Genomic DNA, 17,028 nt, shown 5'->3' on the forward strand with positions numbered 1-17,028 from the left:
CACAACCTCATCTAAAACAGGTGTACACACTGCATCCATACACACCAGTACCTAACTGAGACCACGAGCATATGGTACTCCTGGCCTAAAAGAAATGTGTCAAAAAATAAATCACACACAGAAAGTGATGGAATACATATATAACTCACAAACGCCTGTCAACACACACACACACACACACACACACACACACACACACACACACACACACACACACACACACACACAAGCCCTGCTGCAGTCCCCACGCCCCTGTTTCAAAAGTACAAGTAGTAGGTCCAGTAGAGCAGGTTGATGAAGACGAAGGATAGCGGGAAGGACAGGCGTGAGTAGTTGTCGATGTAGTGCGGGTTCTCCACGCGGCAGCAGTAAAGGAAGCGCGCCACCCGCCTCGCCATAGACATGGTCCGCGCACAGCGCCCCCGCTGGTCGGAGGGTATGCCACCACCCGCGCTGGGGCTGCCCGCCACCTCACTATCTTTGGGCAGGCTGTGGGTGGGACTGCCGGTGCTGGCCGTGCGACTGAGGACCTCCTCGCGCTTGCGTGAACGCAACGCGTGGCTGCCACCGATGGAGGTGACAATGCCGTTCATCTCGTCCTCGCGCTCCTGCATCTCCTGCCCATACTGCACATGCCCCCCCCCCCAAAAGAATCACGCATGAACATACGTTTTGAACATACTGTGCACAACTGTTTACATTTACTGAATTTACATGCTCTGAATATAAAGATGAACGGATGACTTTAATTCATGTACCTTAAAACCGGCCCACAGTGCATAAATGTTGACATGACATAATTTACTTATGTCATTTACCTATGCTATCTGTAGGCTATTGACCAACTTTGAATAATGCACACAATATCCAATATCTGTATTTGTATGGAGAAAAAGGAAACATGCACCTTATCTTCCACCAGCACCACAAACACAAACACACCACAGTAATGCTTCATTAGGACGTGCTGGGGTGGACAGTGTAAGTGACCACAGGATGTGTGCTTGACTAATCATCCTTTGCCTTTGAATAACAGAGGTGATGGCTTACGCCGTGACGCTGACAGCGAAGATGGAGATGGCAGTGACCACGCTGCCCCGACCAAATGAAGTTGAATGAAGACGTGCTGGCAAGCATAATGAAGATGACAACAACAGCTAGACGGTGATGACAGCTTTCACTGAGGACACGATGGAGAGCAAAGTGACAACGACAAGCGACAATGAGGACATGGACTACATTGCTGTTGACAGCACCGCTGATGGGTGCGTGATGAAGACGAAGACGAAGGCTAGCTCTCACCATGTAGGCGTGGGCAGCGTTGGGCTGGTGTAAGGTGCAGAAGTGGGCCACGGCATACTCGATGAGCGCGCCGAAGATGAAGCTGAAGCAGATGCCCAGGTAGACGTCGATGGCCTTGATGAAGCAGTTGGCGTTGGGTAGCGAGGTGCGGGCGCCCATCATCAGAGTCGTCATGGTGAGCACTGTGGTTACACCTAGACAGCAGACAGGCACAAAAGCAAACCTGTCAGGACACAGGACATACCATCATCTTACACCAAAAGCCTGCACAATCAGTATCCTAATGAAAAGAGACCCAATTCAGGGATTAAAGGAAGACACCAACATTTTGGGAAATTAGCTCCCCAGGGAGGAGTTTCTAATTACTATAATCAATCAAACAGAACTGCAACCAACTAAGTATTTTCATTGATTATCTTGATTAACTTACAGTACTAAGTCTTATGTCTAAGTTTTTTCAAAACACTGTACATTTACTGTACATGGCATAATTAAATGTCACATATGATGCAATGATACACACAGACAAAGCATATCAGTCATTCCCAAGATAAAGCTGTAAAAAACAATGCTAAGTTTCTTTGGGTTTTATTTTTATATTATGCCCTCAGTGAAAGGACTAATTATGTTCCCAAAAGCTAGCTCTTCCCAGACCTTAAGAAAGAAAAGTGTGGGTTATGACCCTTTGTTCCACAGCCTCTGAAACACTGATGAAATCACAGAAATTAAGCACAGTGATTAAAAATGCTTAGCCATCATTTTTTTCACAGGGACATTTTTTTGTGAATGACTGGATTTTTTTCCAACAGCTAGAATCATTCAGCGTTTGAAGTTTTAAGCCAGAACCTTCCAGAGGGACTGGCAATTCACTCCTCTATTTTTTCAGTTTTTTGCTCTTTTTTTAGCGTTCATATGTCAGCGCCTGTGATGACGGATGCTGGGGGATTTCTTTGGCTTGACGCCCCGCTGGGAGACAGAGGGCCCAATCCTGGCTGAGTCTGCCACTTTCTCCACACATGTCGTACACAAAAGTGGACTCAAACTTGTGTGTGTGTGTGTGTGTGTGTGTGTGTGTGTGTGTGTGTGTGTGTGTGTGTGTGTGTGTATGTCTGTCTGTGTGTCTCTGTGTGTGTGTGCGTGTGTGTGTGTGTATGTGTGTGTGTAGAAGGGTAAAAGGCTGTTTTTGACAGCAAGCAAACAGACAGTGACATAAGCAGATTTATATCATTTATATTTCAAACATTTTCTACTTAAACATTCACTTAATTCCAAAATAATTTTTAGTTTTTCTTTTTCAATCTTGAGCTTTGCCTCAACTCAGCAAATTGGAGTGTTGTTCTACAACTATTCAGTGTACGACTTCTGACATTTTGTGATATTATTTGCAATTGTACAATTGTGATACTATTTTACAATTGAAACATACCGTTTTTTTCACATTAGAGCATACATGGGCAACATACGGCCCGTGGGCTTTCCCTGCCCGGCCCGCGTAAAATAGTCAAGAGCCTAGCATAGAGATAATGCATGCAAATCAATATCGTTGTTTTTATTTTGAAAGCGACTGCTATTTGTACGCCCATACATTTGTGCGTGGATGCATACGACGTAAACACCCTCACTGATGTGCTGGTGAATAGAATTTATGCTTCTGTGTCGACACAATGCAGTTGCCTTTACGTCGGCGTAAACCTTTCAAAGTTTTGTGTCTCTTATGTCTGCGTCGCTCACCACCACAAAGGTTGTTAGAACGAACTCCTACTGCTGCTCGTTGGAGATACGAAGTGTTCATTTCAAAACGTTACTGGCAGATAGACAGTTTACAATCGGATAACCCCGTAATTGTAACCAAAATATGTCTGAGTTTATTTGCAAAGCTTATGTTAGCGAACTAGTATGATGCTACAACCCACAGGTTGCTTGAAGCAGCCGGCTCAACACACAGAGCGAGTTGACCAATCACAATTATGCGCATAAAGTTAAAGCAAAAACATAGCCTACATTTTTAAAATAGTTTTCTTTGTGCATGTTGATTAACTAATGACAGCCTACTATTGTCTGCTCCACGTTTTCGTAGTCTAATTCTGCATAGAGTTAATTTAATGATGGTAATGATTTAATGATGAAATATTGCTGAGTGTTGATGAAATGGTGGCACAGGCCTATCAGTTGTACTGACTCGTTCACATTTTCATGACCTAGCCTAATTATATAGATATTGTAGTACTTTTTTATATCAGTCTTTGAAAACTGAAAAAAATGTGGACATAGATTAAATATTGCTGTTTTTCCTTTGTCTCCCTCACATTTTCATCTGTTCTTACGACTAGTAAACAAAACCATATGAGTTACTTAATGTTATACAAGAACAGAATAGAATTGAAAAGAATTGAGTTCAGACTTCAGTTCGGTATTTTGGATCCGGCCCTCCTCAACAGTCCCAGTTTGTCATGTGGCCCCTTGGGGAAATTAGTTGCCCACCCCTGCATTAGAGAAATACACCAGAAACACACACTCAATGCAAGGTAAGATTAAATGAAAATTCCGGCTCATAAGCCCCCATGTTCATGCCCCCAGTGGGGGGGGGGGGGGTCGTACCGACTGTACTCGGTGACCTCGAGAAACAGATATATGTTAAAAATGTCTAGAATTCTCCTTTAACTGCAAGGTAAGTGCAACTTATACAGTTAGGAAGCTAGACATGGAGCGTGGCCTTACCAATACAGATACGTGCTGGCACTGAGGACTGGCTGATCCAGAAGGAGACCCAGGAGAGGACCACCAGAGCACTGGAGGGCACATATGTCTCCAGGATGAAGTAGAGGATGCTACGCTTCAGACGGAAGTGAAAGATCAGCTTGGGGTAGTTACCTTGAGAAAAACACAAAAGAGAAAGACAGAGTTTGTGTTTGTATTTCAACTGTTTGAAATTGAACTGACACTGACAGTTGATTCACTGAAATGAAAACACCCCAAGTTTAGTGTTTAGTATTCCAAATATAGATTTTTCAGACAGAAGCACGCTTGCTGATAAGACTTATACTGATTCATATGATTCATAAGATTTATGTGTGTGTGTGTGTGTGTGTGTGTGTGTGTGCGCCCACTTCTCTTGCTCTCTCTCTCTCCATCTGTGTGTGTGTGTGGTGTGTGTGGTGTGTGTGTGTGGATGACTCACCAGTCTCATAAACCGCCTCAGACTCTGAGGTGTAGTAGTCCTCCAGGGTGTACTGGGCCAGCTGCAGAGTGTCCAGTCCGCTCACAGACTGGTTCCCACGGGTCCAGTAGAACACAACATCTTTCACATTGTAGCCCCCTACAGGAATAAACACAAAAATAACATAAGCAAAGATAGACATCATTAACCATTTAAATTTAACTTTTATTATATCACCAGTGTATTTCATAAGCGAAAATATTAATTGGTCGGTGAAATGTAACGGCATGGTATGACAAAAAAAAAAAAAAAAGATAAAGGCCTACTACAATGACGTCGCTCATCATTTCACAATGGACAGTATTGTCGTTCTTCTACCCCTCGGCGGCGCTGTTGACTTAGGCTACTGATCAGCACTCAGGTACTTGAAAGGCGTTTTTTTTCACATGCATGAGACAGCTTCACCATATAGCCTTTCTGAGACATGCCTGACATGTATCGCGCGCAAATTCCCCTAGGACACAACATATTTTTTGCGCGGGAGAAAAAAAGGCATGCATAATTGATCTGTGAAGGGTGAAAGGAACCGTACATGCGTTCCTTCACAGAAATCATGTCCTATTATCTCTACAGCCTTTCCCTCCACCGTATACTGCCCTGATCCTCTATCCTCAATTCAGTCTGCCACTACATAGCTCCTCACGTGTTTTTGAAGAAACATGACCGAAAACAGCCAACCCAGCCACACCCTTACTAGAACAATGCTAGTAAGCAATAGCCCATGACAAGATAAATGCATAATCATTTGGTGTTTAATTAGGCTGCAAGATAGCTGTTTAATTACATAGCTGCTTGGGTTAGACTGATACAACAGCGTTACGCAACCGCTTTGCTGAAGTTGGGGAGTAATTGTGTGGCAATGATAAAATGAGTTAAATTAGGACACAAATTAAGCACAGCGGGGCTCGCCTTAACCTAAAAAGTCACAATCAAGCCTACTTCGGCTGTTGCTTTATTTAAGTATTTGTTTGTGCCAGCTGTGTTTTCATTACACTCTTTAATTAACTTCTGGTAGAGAATGAGGGTGTAGGCTTTTCTCAATTATCAGTAGCCTATTTTTTTTCTAGCTCTCAACTTGAGTCCATGACAGGGAAATAATACGGACGCCAGGCCAATAAAAAGTCCGAGATACTTGTGTAGTTCATTCATGTGAATACTCGAACATACTGTAGAAAAAAAAAAAACTTGATTCAGGAAACCTATAGTCACTATCAGATTTACCGGATCTTTACCGAAGAGGCAGCTGTAGGCCTACAATATAACTCACACTTTAACGGACTTCTGGCTCTCAGTTTAGCACTTAATATTTTGAATCAAGACAAAATATGTAGTGGCCTATGTTTCACAAAATTTGTTGAGTGTTTTCTTACATTTAGAATGGCTGTTCATTCCAAATCTATATGAAGACGTCAACTGACCGGTAAGCTACCATGTTTGAGACAGGTGTAATGCAACTACCGAGTGTAGGGTTATTAACCTCCAAATCACATATGCTTCCCATACAGTAGCTTGCATAATATTATGCTGCATGTTTCATATTGCCAAGTATGCTTTCTGAAGCATTACTTGCTGTCATATGTTCCAGGTAGTCAGCATAAAAAGCATTTAAACATTCATAACTTGCAAGGGCAGCTTTAAATGTAATCACATGGTTGAGAACATGCAGTGAATGAAGAGGAAAATCAAGCATCATAATAAATCTTTCATTGCACATATATAAGTCGTATGGACTTTATTCTTGTCATTACTGAATAAATATTTTAGTGATATTTCACATATTTCGTTTCAGGATATCACTCATGCTAATTTTATATGTTCCAGGCCATACTGTATAGATTTCAGATGTCCATTCCATGTGCTATAAAGTACAAGGTCATACTTAAGGAGACCACTGATGGTGCTGGTGGTGTTAGCCAACCACTGTCTATAAACAAATATGAATATAAACATGGCCTTATGTAAGGCAGTACACATTCTTTTGTAATAGACATCCTAAAGGAATGTACAAATGTACAAAAGTAAACATACAGTGTGTGGGAACATGCTGTGTACAAAATGTGGACCATAGTGCACACGACTAGTGCACATTTTGGAAATGGTAAGTGGTAGGTCAATTAGACAGTCCATTCTTCATCATTTAAAGGTTGTATCAGCGATGGCGGTGTAACGTCACTTCTGTTGACGTTCAAACAAAACAGAGAGCCATCCCCCTCCCTCCCGTGCAATTGAAACTCTCCTGAAAGTGCATCTCGTCGGTTATTGGTTGGAATACTTTATTTTGCCTTTGAGTGGTTGGCAATACTTGTTGGTAGCAATTGTTTTTGCGTGCAGATCTCAGAGCCTAGGCTGCCTACAGAGACACGTTTTTTTGACGGCCTGCTTATGGGCCAGGCAGCTAGCGGATCGTTAGGAAAGATTAGATGAGTGTGATCATTTATGTTTGGGCCTTTTTTTGGGCCTGCAATCGCTGATACAACCTTTAAACTGTTCTAGAAGCAGAAATTTGATATATAATATTGAATAGTATATAGCCAGCTACTTTTAACTGTCAAATGCTCTGCTATGGACACTCTGAAAGCCTTCCATGCCATGACTGACACCCAGGGTGATGCTTCAGCACCACGGACAGCGACCAAGGGCCAGAACTCTGAGGGCTGGCCAGTCCATAGCCATCAACTCCACCTGAGAGTGGGACCAGTGCACTCACCTGTCCACCCTTTTATACAGTGGAGGGATTTGTTTTTATTTCTCCACAGTTCCCCATCCCTGTCTGTCTCCTGTTAAAGTACCATTGCTGTCTCTATCTCTCTGTCTCTCTTGGTCTCTCCATTATCTCCCTCCTTCTACCCTCCTATAGCTCTTGGCCCTGGCTTTGCATCTTCCTCAGACATCTTGCTTGTGTGTGTGTGAATCTGTATTTGTCTGTGTGTGTGTGTGTGCCTTTTTCCCCTTTCTCTGTCTCTCTCTCTCTCTCTCTCTCTCTCTCTCTCTCTCTCTCTCTCTCTCTCTCTCTCTCTCTCTCTCTCTCTTTGTCTGTCTGACGGACAACGACCTGCAGGCCCGTCCAAGCCTGTCAGTTACTCTATTCGCGCCTGAAGGGAGCCTGCACCATGTCGGCGAGCAGAGAGCCACCCCCGCCGTTACCTCTTCACCACTTTGAAGGAGCCCAGGAGCTCCTCCAGCCGTCCGAGCCAATAACGCTCCATCACACTGGGAAAGCCTGCCCAGGGAAACCTGCATTTCTCCCGTTGCCTTGGCTCTCTGGTCTTTTATGGAAAACAACCTTGCAGACCACCTTTGCTTGAGGGGTTCACTTAAAAAATGCGATCCTACCACAGATCCTTCCTGGGCTCTCTCATTTTTGGCGAAATGTCGAAAAAGTTTGAATTTTGGTTAAAAAATTCAGAGCTGGGTATACGGATGGCCCACATCACTCGAAAGTTGTGGAGTCGCTCACCAACAATTTATGATGCAAGTTCTGTGCAACTCCAGTAGAACACAGAATTACGTCTGGCCATCTCTGAATCAACACCCAGGAGAAATACTTGCAGCACTGACAGTAATTCAACAGGACACTAAATAATGTAAATACGAACACGTCGGATACCACATATTTTGCATGCAGTCACCATGTCACGTTGGGTTCAGATAACATCTTATTCAATAGTGGCTCCTATGTGTTCTAAAGCCTTACTGAGACAGGAAGAGTCTTAGGCTGAGAGACGGGAATGGAACGGACCTCAGCAATTACAGGAGAGATAAATACTGGCAACGCGAGTCAAAATGCAACAAAGACTAATGTCATCTTTTGAAGGGACAAGCGACGGGCTGTCTGTATGCGGCTTAAGAGGGAGAGAGAGATGATGTGTGTCTTACAGCTCTCCAGCTGCAGGGTACAGGTCTGTCTGTCCATTGGGTACTTGGTCAGATCCATGTTGCAGGCCACTGTTGTCGTGATCCTACAGAGAGCGAGAGTGAAAGAGAGTAGTGGGAGAACAGAGAAGTAAGGAGGAGGGGTAGAGCGGAGAAGACATTTGGAGAGAAAAGGAGAGAGATGGATTGAGTCGTTGTGAGAAAAAAAAAAGAGAAAAGTCTGTTCACTGTCTCCATGTCAGTCCAGCCCTGTCAGCAGTGCTTCTTCTACCTGATCCCTGATCTCTGGTGTCAGATGCCCTGCATGGACTGCACATCTCTTTTACTGAGATTTACTCCTTCTCTCTCTCCATCTCTCCCTCCCTTGCTCTCTCTCTCTCAATATATCTCTTTCTGTCTCTCAATACCCCCCCCCTCTCAATATCTCCCCCTCTCTCTCTCTCTCTCCAACTCTATCTCTCTGTACTCCTGACCTCTCAAGTTCCTCTCTCACCTCACCGCTGCTGTCAGTCACTACCTCTTCCCCCTCTTTGTCTCTCACTCCATACTCCAACGTCTTTCAAATATTCTCACCACATGGCCTGTTTATACATTTCTTTCTCAGACTTTTTCTTTTTCTCTATCTTACCCTCTTTCATCAATTTCTTCCCTCACAATGCATTTTCCATCGTTCTCCTTCTCTCTCTCTCTCTCTCTCTCTCTCTTTTTCTCTCTCTCTCTCTCTCTCTCTCTCTCTCTTTCTCAATGTACTCCTGACCTCTCAAGTTTCTGTCACCTGTTTACTGCTGTCACTCTCACTTTCTTTTACTTTCCCCCCTTTCACCTTTTTGTGTTGTTTTTGTCACCTTTCTTTCTCTCTCTCTTTCTCCCTTTCTATATCCCTCACTCTCTTTCTCTCACACCTTTCTCAATTCTCTCACATTGCTGTTGTTCGCTCTCCCCGTCTGTTTCTACTGTATTTCACAATCCTCTCTCCTACTGTAATTCTCTCATATTTGTGTTTCTCTCCCTCTACCCCCCCCTCCTCTCTCTCTTTCCTCTGTCCTCCACATCTCCTCACATCAGATCTCTCCTTGCAGTCTCCTTCCTCTGTTCCCCTGCTCTGAGTTCTTAACTACTCCTGTGATTTCCCTCTCTCCCTTGACACGACTTCATATGTCCTTCCCTGTCGTACTGTATGTTCTGCACCTTTCACTATAGTCATTCATCAAAGTGAGTTTTCTATGAGTGACTGACAGTACCTGTCTCTAAGGACATCCAAACATTCTTTTCTTCTAGGAACTGTATTTTTTCCCTAGAACCTCACATGATTGTGCAAGAAGGCAATGAGTGTATTCTGCACTGTGTTAAAGGTATACTATGCAGGTTTAGGTATTTTTGGCGAGTTTAGAGCTCCCCCTAGATTCACGATGTATTTATACAGTATGTTACTCTGTTATTGTAAATAGCAAACTTCTCGCAACTTATCCCCCCTGTACACAATGCAAATGCTTTTGTTGTGGAGATGAAGGATTGACAACAAGCAAAAACTATCTCCAAAGAGCTATATCTACTGACAAGGTAATGTTTCAGATTCTCGCGAGTTTTGGTGGAGCGTCACTCTTGGAAGTTTAATGGCTGGTTTTCTCGGTAGGGACTCGCTACGTCTATGCTGTATAGCTATGCTAGGTGAACGATTCGCCTATTACAAGTTTGTTTACCATCAAATTGGCTTTATAAAGGTGAAATTCTTGCATAGTGTGCCTTTAAGGGATCTGGGGAGATCTAAAGAGCAAAGCATTGTTCTCTGTAAAGCATTCATAGTTCCAGTTCTAGTATTACCCTTGTGCCCAGATTCCAACGGGGAGATTCCTTAATTGCAAAGATAAGCAGTTATCAGTAGACAATTTATTCTGTGGTGTTTACAGTGGCTTGCACTGGCATTGCTGTGCTCTAGGAACAAGCTGAGGACTGTGTTTACATCTATTTTATTCCACGCTTTTCCCTGTAGAGTCCTTGCCTACACATCTGTGCAGAAACAGTCCATTCAGCATGTGGAGTAATGTGTGATTTTGCCTTCAAAAACAAGCCACTATTCTTGGCATGGATTTTAAGCAGTGCTATTGTATGCTTAGGGACTAGTGTTTGTAATTTAGCTGAAGCAGCCCCTCAGAGGCAGATGGGCGTTAAGTACCGGAGGGCGTAGAGTACGGTTCCGTTAGGAAAGATGCGGATGAGGCGGTTCTCCACGGTGATGTCGTGCAGGAAGGACTTCTTGGAGTCCACGATGAAGGTGTCAGGGACCCAGAGCAGCTCCACCAGCCGGCCGTCCAGGCTGAGGCTCTTGTTGCCCTCGAAGACCAGACGCTCATCCGTCCAGCGCTGCCGCAGGAAGATGGTGGCGGTGTAGTCCTGGGGAGGAGTCAGAGAGGTCAGTCAGAACCCATATGTCCGTACAAGAAACAGACATGAAAAAAGAACACACACACACACACACACACACACACACACACACACACACATGCAACCCAAACACAAGAGTGCATACAAAGTGCATGCGAAAATCCATACATATTGGAAGAATGCACAAATGCACAGCCCCAAAAGTTACAATATGATACTTTATTAATGCCATGCACAAATACAGTAAGTACATGAATGGATTCTGACAGGCTTGCATGCATGTGCACAAAAATGCACATACAGACTACATTTATAACTACATGTAAGTACTAATATCCATCTCAAATATCCCAATTTAAGTGTATGCACAATAAAGCATATCCATACATAATCAATTAGTTATTAATGTGTAAATATATTAACATAGATATAGACGTGTCGTGCATGTATTTACAAGTACCATAAATATGGAACCAAAAACCTACACAAACACACACATACGCGCACTGCACACTCACACACACACCCTCTTAGACACACACACACATACAACCTCACATACACACAGAGACACACACACACACACATCAGAGCAAGGAGGGCACATTTGCAGGCTCACATTAACAGTGATAATTGAGCCTCTGCAAACAACGTGAGCTGACATTTTGACAGGCAGTGATTGTGACAGCAGTCCACGGGCTAAATGAAGCATGGTATTAATACTCTCAGGCACGCACACAGGCACGCACCCTCACATACACATAGCCAGCACACATCACACACACACACACACACACACACACACACACACACACACACACACACACACACACACACACACACACACACACACATACATACAGTACACACACACACACTCATGCATGTACACACACACCTCTACGTAGACACACATCTACTGTACACACACAAACACATACAAACACAGATATGAAGCCTACATGAATGCACACAAACCCATACACACACACACACACACACACACACACACACACACACACACACACACACACACACACACACACACACACATACTGTAAGGACACACACTTACACAGATACACACAAGAATTCATCCCAATCTCTAATAGCAAGCCTGAGGGGAACATGGATGTCAGCTCACCATGTTGATCTCTGATATGGTGTCAATGCTGGCGATGTCCAGACTCATCCCTACAGTAACGGGGCCATCTGTGAGAGGCAGCAGAGAAGCATGGTCAGCAGGGAGTTCAGGACACTGGGGGATTACAGTTCTATTTCTGGTCAGTTTGTTTCCGAGGAGAATGCATAACAGAGGAATTGTGTACAGCCAACTGACAATAGTCTTGGCCGGACTCCATGTTTATCTATCGGCTAATCTATCCTATGTAGTCCATTTGTCTATCCGCCCACCCTTCGTGTTTTCTAACGGCGAAAAGCATTTATGTGTTTTAGATATTTTAATACTAAGCTGACAACAGCTTGGTAAGTCCTACAACTCGAGTTGTCGACGGCTTTGAGGTCTACTAAGGGGAGCAGTCATGATTGATTATTTATGAGGCAAATCAGATTTTAAAAGGCAGCTTCCACACTAAATGTATTCAGAAACCTCTGAGACGATTTCTGATGATATCCTTACAGCATGAGAAGGCTGCTCAACGAGAAGTGTTTGGGGAGGAGAATGCTCAATGATCAGAAACTCAAAAAAAAAAACAAAAAAAAAAACACATGCATGACCAAGCCATGTGTTCGACTCGAATCATTAGCACGGCCTCCTGGCCAAAGAGTGGTGTTAATTAGTAATGTGTGGGAAGGTAAAAACACATCACATATTTTTAGCTTTCTGAATCTGGACAGGGCTACTCTCTCCTGGTATCTAAGTAATGGATACAGGCCCTGCTTGAGTCATGCCAGGAGAAAACCAGGCGCTTGCGTGTGTGGGGGTCAGCTCGGGTCACTGTGGTGTGCATCTGGTTGAATAATTAGGATGAAATGGGTTTAGAAGCAGCTGTGTGTGTGTGTGTGTGAGAGAGAGAGAGTGTGGGTGGGTGTGAGAGAGAGATAAAGAGAGAGAGAGAGAGAGAGAGAGAGAGAGAGAGAGAGAGAGAGTGTGTATGTGGGTGTGTGTGGGTGTTATGTTTTGGAGTAGCATGCTGTGAGTGATGTGCAATGTGAAGCCCTACCTCCAAAGAAGGGCCGGAGGTATTTGTTGTAGCCCTTCATCAGCTTCTGGATGGTTGGAGGCAGGACCTCCTCAGCCACGACCCTGTGGGGAGAGAAGCAAAGGGCAGACACACACTGAGCATATCAGTCCCCAGGGGATCACTGTTTACTATTCCTCTCCCTGGTCAACAGAACTGGAACAACATATTCAGGTATACCTGCTTGTATGTGTTTTAAACATTGAAGGCACATTCAGGAAGGGTCTGTATTCAGAGGTTGTGCCAAGGTGGCAAAGAATTCCAAAATACAAGTAGAGACGCAATCAAATTAGATCAGACTCAACAAAGCGATTTGCCATCTGATTGATAATCGAGTAAAACTGAGTGTCTGAGTGTTACAGTATGCTCCTCTAAGATGAAATAAGATAAGATACCCTTTATTGCCACACAACAATGTTTGTGGTAATTGTTGTTACAGAAATAAGGTAGCTCAATTCAATAAGAGAGAAAAGAAAGAAAAACTAAACAAAAAAATAAATACATAAATAGCTCAGATCAGTTTTGTAGTGTTCAGGAGTCTGATTGCTGAAGGTTAACATCTGTAGCGTCTTCCAGAGATGTTAGAACAAGCTGGTGGTTTGGATGATGTATAACACACTCCTGTGCTATTCTAGACACTGATTCAAGTTGTTCAGCTGGAAAGATGTAAATCAATATTTGCTCACTTGCCCCAGGGCAAATCCTTCAGAAGATTGTTATTTTCCTTACTTGTATGACTCGGCATACAGCTAACACTGGTATACTGACATACGTATCAGAGTGTATAGTGTTGTGTATGGCTATCAGGCTGAACTGCTCTGACAGTAAAACATGGCATGTTTGTCAGAAGCTTTGCTTTGTACTGGGAGAAAACATGGCTGAAGTGTGCCCTAGAGGAAGTGAAGTGCTGTTATAATTTGATGAGTGTGATTAGACTTATTATACCAGAGACCGTGAAACACAATGCCGGGAGCAAGACTCCGAAATACCACTACAGAAAGACTTTCAAAAATAATTATCGTTAAAGATTAATACTAAGAGATAAGAACTTCAAACATGGGAGCATTTTGAGATACTAACTTTAAAAAAAGGAAAAGGAAAGGGATGAAAACACTGACAATTTTGGAACGTTAAGTTAAACAAAAATCAGCCGTCCGCAACCCCTCATTGGTGTGATGGGTAGCCGTGACGATATCACTTCCAATGCTTTTCGCGAGGAGACAAAGCGCGTCTCCAAAGTTAGCATCGCCCAAAATGTGTCCCTCTTTCGGAATGTGATGATTCGCTTCGCAGTCTTGCGGAGACCTCCGGGGGGGGGGGGGGGGAGTGGCGGAGTCCTCTCTGCACGGAGAACGTTTAAACAGACGTAAACTGCCGAGTGTAGGCAGAACGGAGGGGAATGGAGCACAATGCCGGCTCATAAATATTCCAGGTTACGGGAAGGAAGTGCTTCTCCGCTTAAAGGACGGGGGACCACGGAGGAGCGTGGAGGCCCGGGGCGACCTCGCGGTGGAGACGCCAGTGCAGAGAGGCACGTGGCAAACATGGCGGCCCCTCTAACACAGCCACAGTGTGTTTTTCAGCACTGCTTGAGCCTCAGACTGTTTGTTTAATCAATTTTTGCCTTTCCTTGCTATTTTTTCACCCTCTCTATCTCTTTCTCTCTCTGTCTGTCTATCTATGCAACTATTTCTCTCATAGAGATTTAGCTACCTACCTACCTCTGGGTCTCTCTACTCACTTTTCATCCCTTCTTTTGGTTATGTTTGTGTGTGTGTGTGTGTGTGTGTGTGTGTGTGTGTGTGTGTCTGTCTGTCTGTTTCTGTGTGAGTCACTCTCTTACCCCCCTGCTGTTTCAACCTCACTACCCCTCATTCCACCTCCATCTCACAGTTTACAGTAAATTTGCTGCTCACTGCCTTTTCTTCCCCCCCCCCCCAAATCCGCTGTGATTTCCCAAAGCTAAAATGATATGAAACCCTTTGACTTTCAACAACGTGATTTAGTTTCGCCTTTTCTTTCTGCTGCTGAGATTACAGCTTTTGCATCAGGCATTTTGTTCCAGAGCTTTCATCTTCCCTTAGCCACGTGTGTGTGTGTGTGTGTGTGTGTGTCAGTCAGCCTGTGTGTGGTGTGTGTGCGTGTGTGGGCGTGCATAAGAGTGCATGTGCGCGTGTGTGTGTGTAGAGAGAGTGTCTGTGTGTGCGGACGCCTTTTTGTGTGTGTGTGTGTGTGTGTGTGTGTGTGTGTGTGTGTGTGTGTATGCGTGTGTGTGCCTGTGTCTGTAGAGAGAGAGAGAGCATGTGTGCATGCACCTGTGTTTGTGTGTAAGTGTGTGCATGTATGCCTCTATGTGGAGAGAGAATATGTGTGTGTGTGTGTGTGTGTGTGTGTGTGTGTGTGTGTGTGTGTGTGTGTGTGTGTGTAAAAGTGTGCAAGCAGGTGCCTCTCTGTGTGTGTATGTGACCGCAAATCTATTCAGTCTAAGTGTGCATGTGTGTGTGTGTGTGTATGAATTTGACAGTCTTGCGCAACCAAACAATGCCTTTCTGTGCGCATTAATATTCTAATTCTGTTGCTGATTAAACCAGGCCAAGACATCTTAGATGTTTCTTCCCGGGGCAACACAACAGCTACCTGGAAAATGGCAACAGCCAGTGTGCATGGAATTGCTTCACATCCTTAGTATCCTCATAGCACCCCCCCCCCCCCCCACACACACACACACACACACAAAAAACAAACGCACACACATAAAAAAACAAGCTCTTTTCCTCACATATAACATCATGACATTTCTTGGTCGAAAATGCTCTCCAGTTTACAAGGCCTAAATAATGCAGTGCTTAATTTCTTATGGTCCATGTTAGCGTGCTAAAAAATAGCCAAACGTGAAATGGAAAATTCTAAATGCTCCACATTCCAAATATGTTTTCCAGCCGTAAATAGGTAAGCCCCCGCAGCACTGGATTGTTGGACATGCCTGCCCTCATTCAGCCTCCGGCTTGTCCATCTCGGGACGTGGAGGGAGGAGGCTGGCCCACTGTCAGGTTCGGGAATCAGGCTCTGGGCTTCTGTTCTGGGATTGTTTAGGGAGGTTAATTATCCAGCCAGCCGAAGGAGCAGGGAAACCAACACTAGGAAACAGTGTTGTAACACGCAAGGGCACAGGAATGGGACGCAAGGGTCTTTGTGTGTGTGTGTGTGTGTGTGTGTGTGTGTGTGTTTTCAGCCGGTCTTAATGTGCTATGGTTGACGATGCGAATGAAGACCATACTTTCCCATATGCCGTGTCAACCAAGTACAACTCACGGTTGCATACATAAATAACCCGGGCAAACAAAACATGTGAAAACATACACACAAACACACACAGACACACATACAAATACACACACACACACACACACACACACACAAAGACGGAAAGTCTTGTCCGCATCAGTGGTCACAAGCAGACGCCCGTTGGTTCTCTACAGACGCAGGGCCGGCCCGAGGCATAAGCGAACTAAGCGGCTGCTTGGGACCCCCAATCGAGTTTCTTTCTTTTTTTTTACATAATAAATAACGTAAACAAGTGACCTCAATGAATGAATAAATGAAACAATTAATAATTCAAAACAAGAAAATTCTGATTTCATGATCAATATGCCTGCCTTTGAGTCACGCGCATAAACTAGACACCTCGGGTGCATAGACAATTCGTGCAGACACTGCATCAAGTTCAAAAATCGGAAGAGACGGTAATGTTAAGAAAAGTCACAAAAAAGGACGTATCTCTCTGGTGCCAAAAACAGAAAGAAGAAAATGACAGAGGAGGAGAAAAACGAGCAAGATACAGGTATGTTTGCATGATTATTTACAGTATGTTTTGTGCTTGAGGTAGGCTAGCTAGCTAGCTGTCATGATCTAGGCTAATATAAGCCATCACCAGAGCTAAATCCCCGCCATCAACAGAGAAATGTCTCCCATTAATATATATTTATCTAGGTGTATTTCAGATGTCAAGGATATTGGGATTGTTTTGGATGTTCAATCAAGAATGTACCCTAG

General features: G+C 44.0%; 1 protein-coding gene across 1 annotated transcript; it reads right to left on the minus strand.

Annotated features, from left to right (window-relative positions):
- Positions 1-257: 257 nt before the first annotated feature.
- On the minus strand, positions 258-14,850 carry gabrz (gamma-aminobutyric acid type A receptor subunit zeta). The gene is made up of 9 exons (XM_076298790.1): positions 14,819-14,850; positions 12,958-13,040; positions 11,919-11,986; positions 10,566-10,783; positions 8,396-8,478; positions 4,481-4,618; positions 4,021-4,173; positions 1,303-1,496; positions 258-626 (listed from the first exon to the last, which is right to left on the minus strand). Exons 1-9 carry the CDS (start codon positions 14,848-14,850, stop codon positions 258-260), a joined length of 1,338 nt encoding a protein of 445 aa, XP_076154905.1.
- Between the last annotated feature and the right edge of the window lie 2,178 nt (positions 14,851-17,028).

This window comes from Alosa pseudoharengus, unplaced genomic scaffold (genome assembly GCF_046254945.1).
Source record: "Alosa pseudoharengus isolate Yale_2024_CS ecotype anadromous, Long Island Sound unplaced genomic scaffold, YU_APseudo_1.1 YU_APseudo_1.1_scf_21, whole genome shotgun sequence".
Classification (NCBI taxonomy): Eukaryota; Metazoa; Chordata; class Actinopteri; order Clupeiformes; family Clupeidae; genus Alosa; species Alosa pseudoharengus.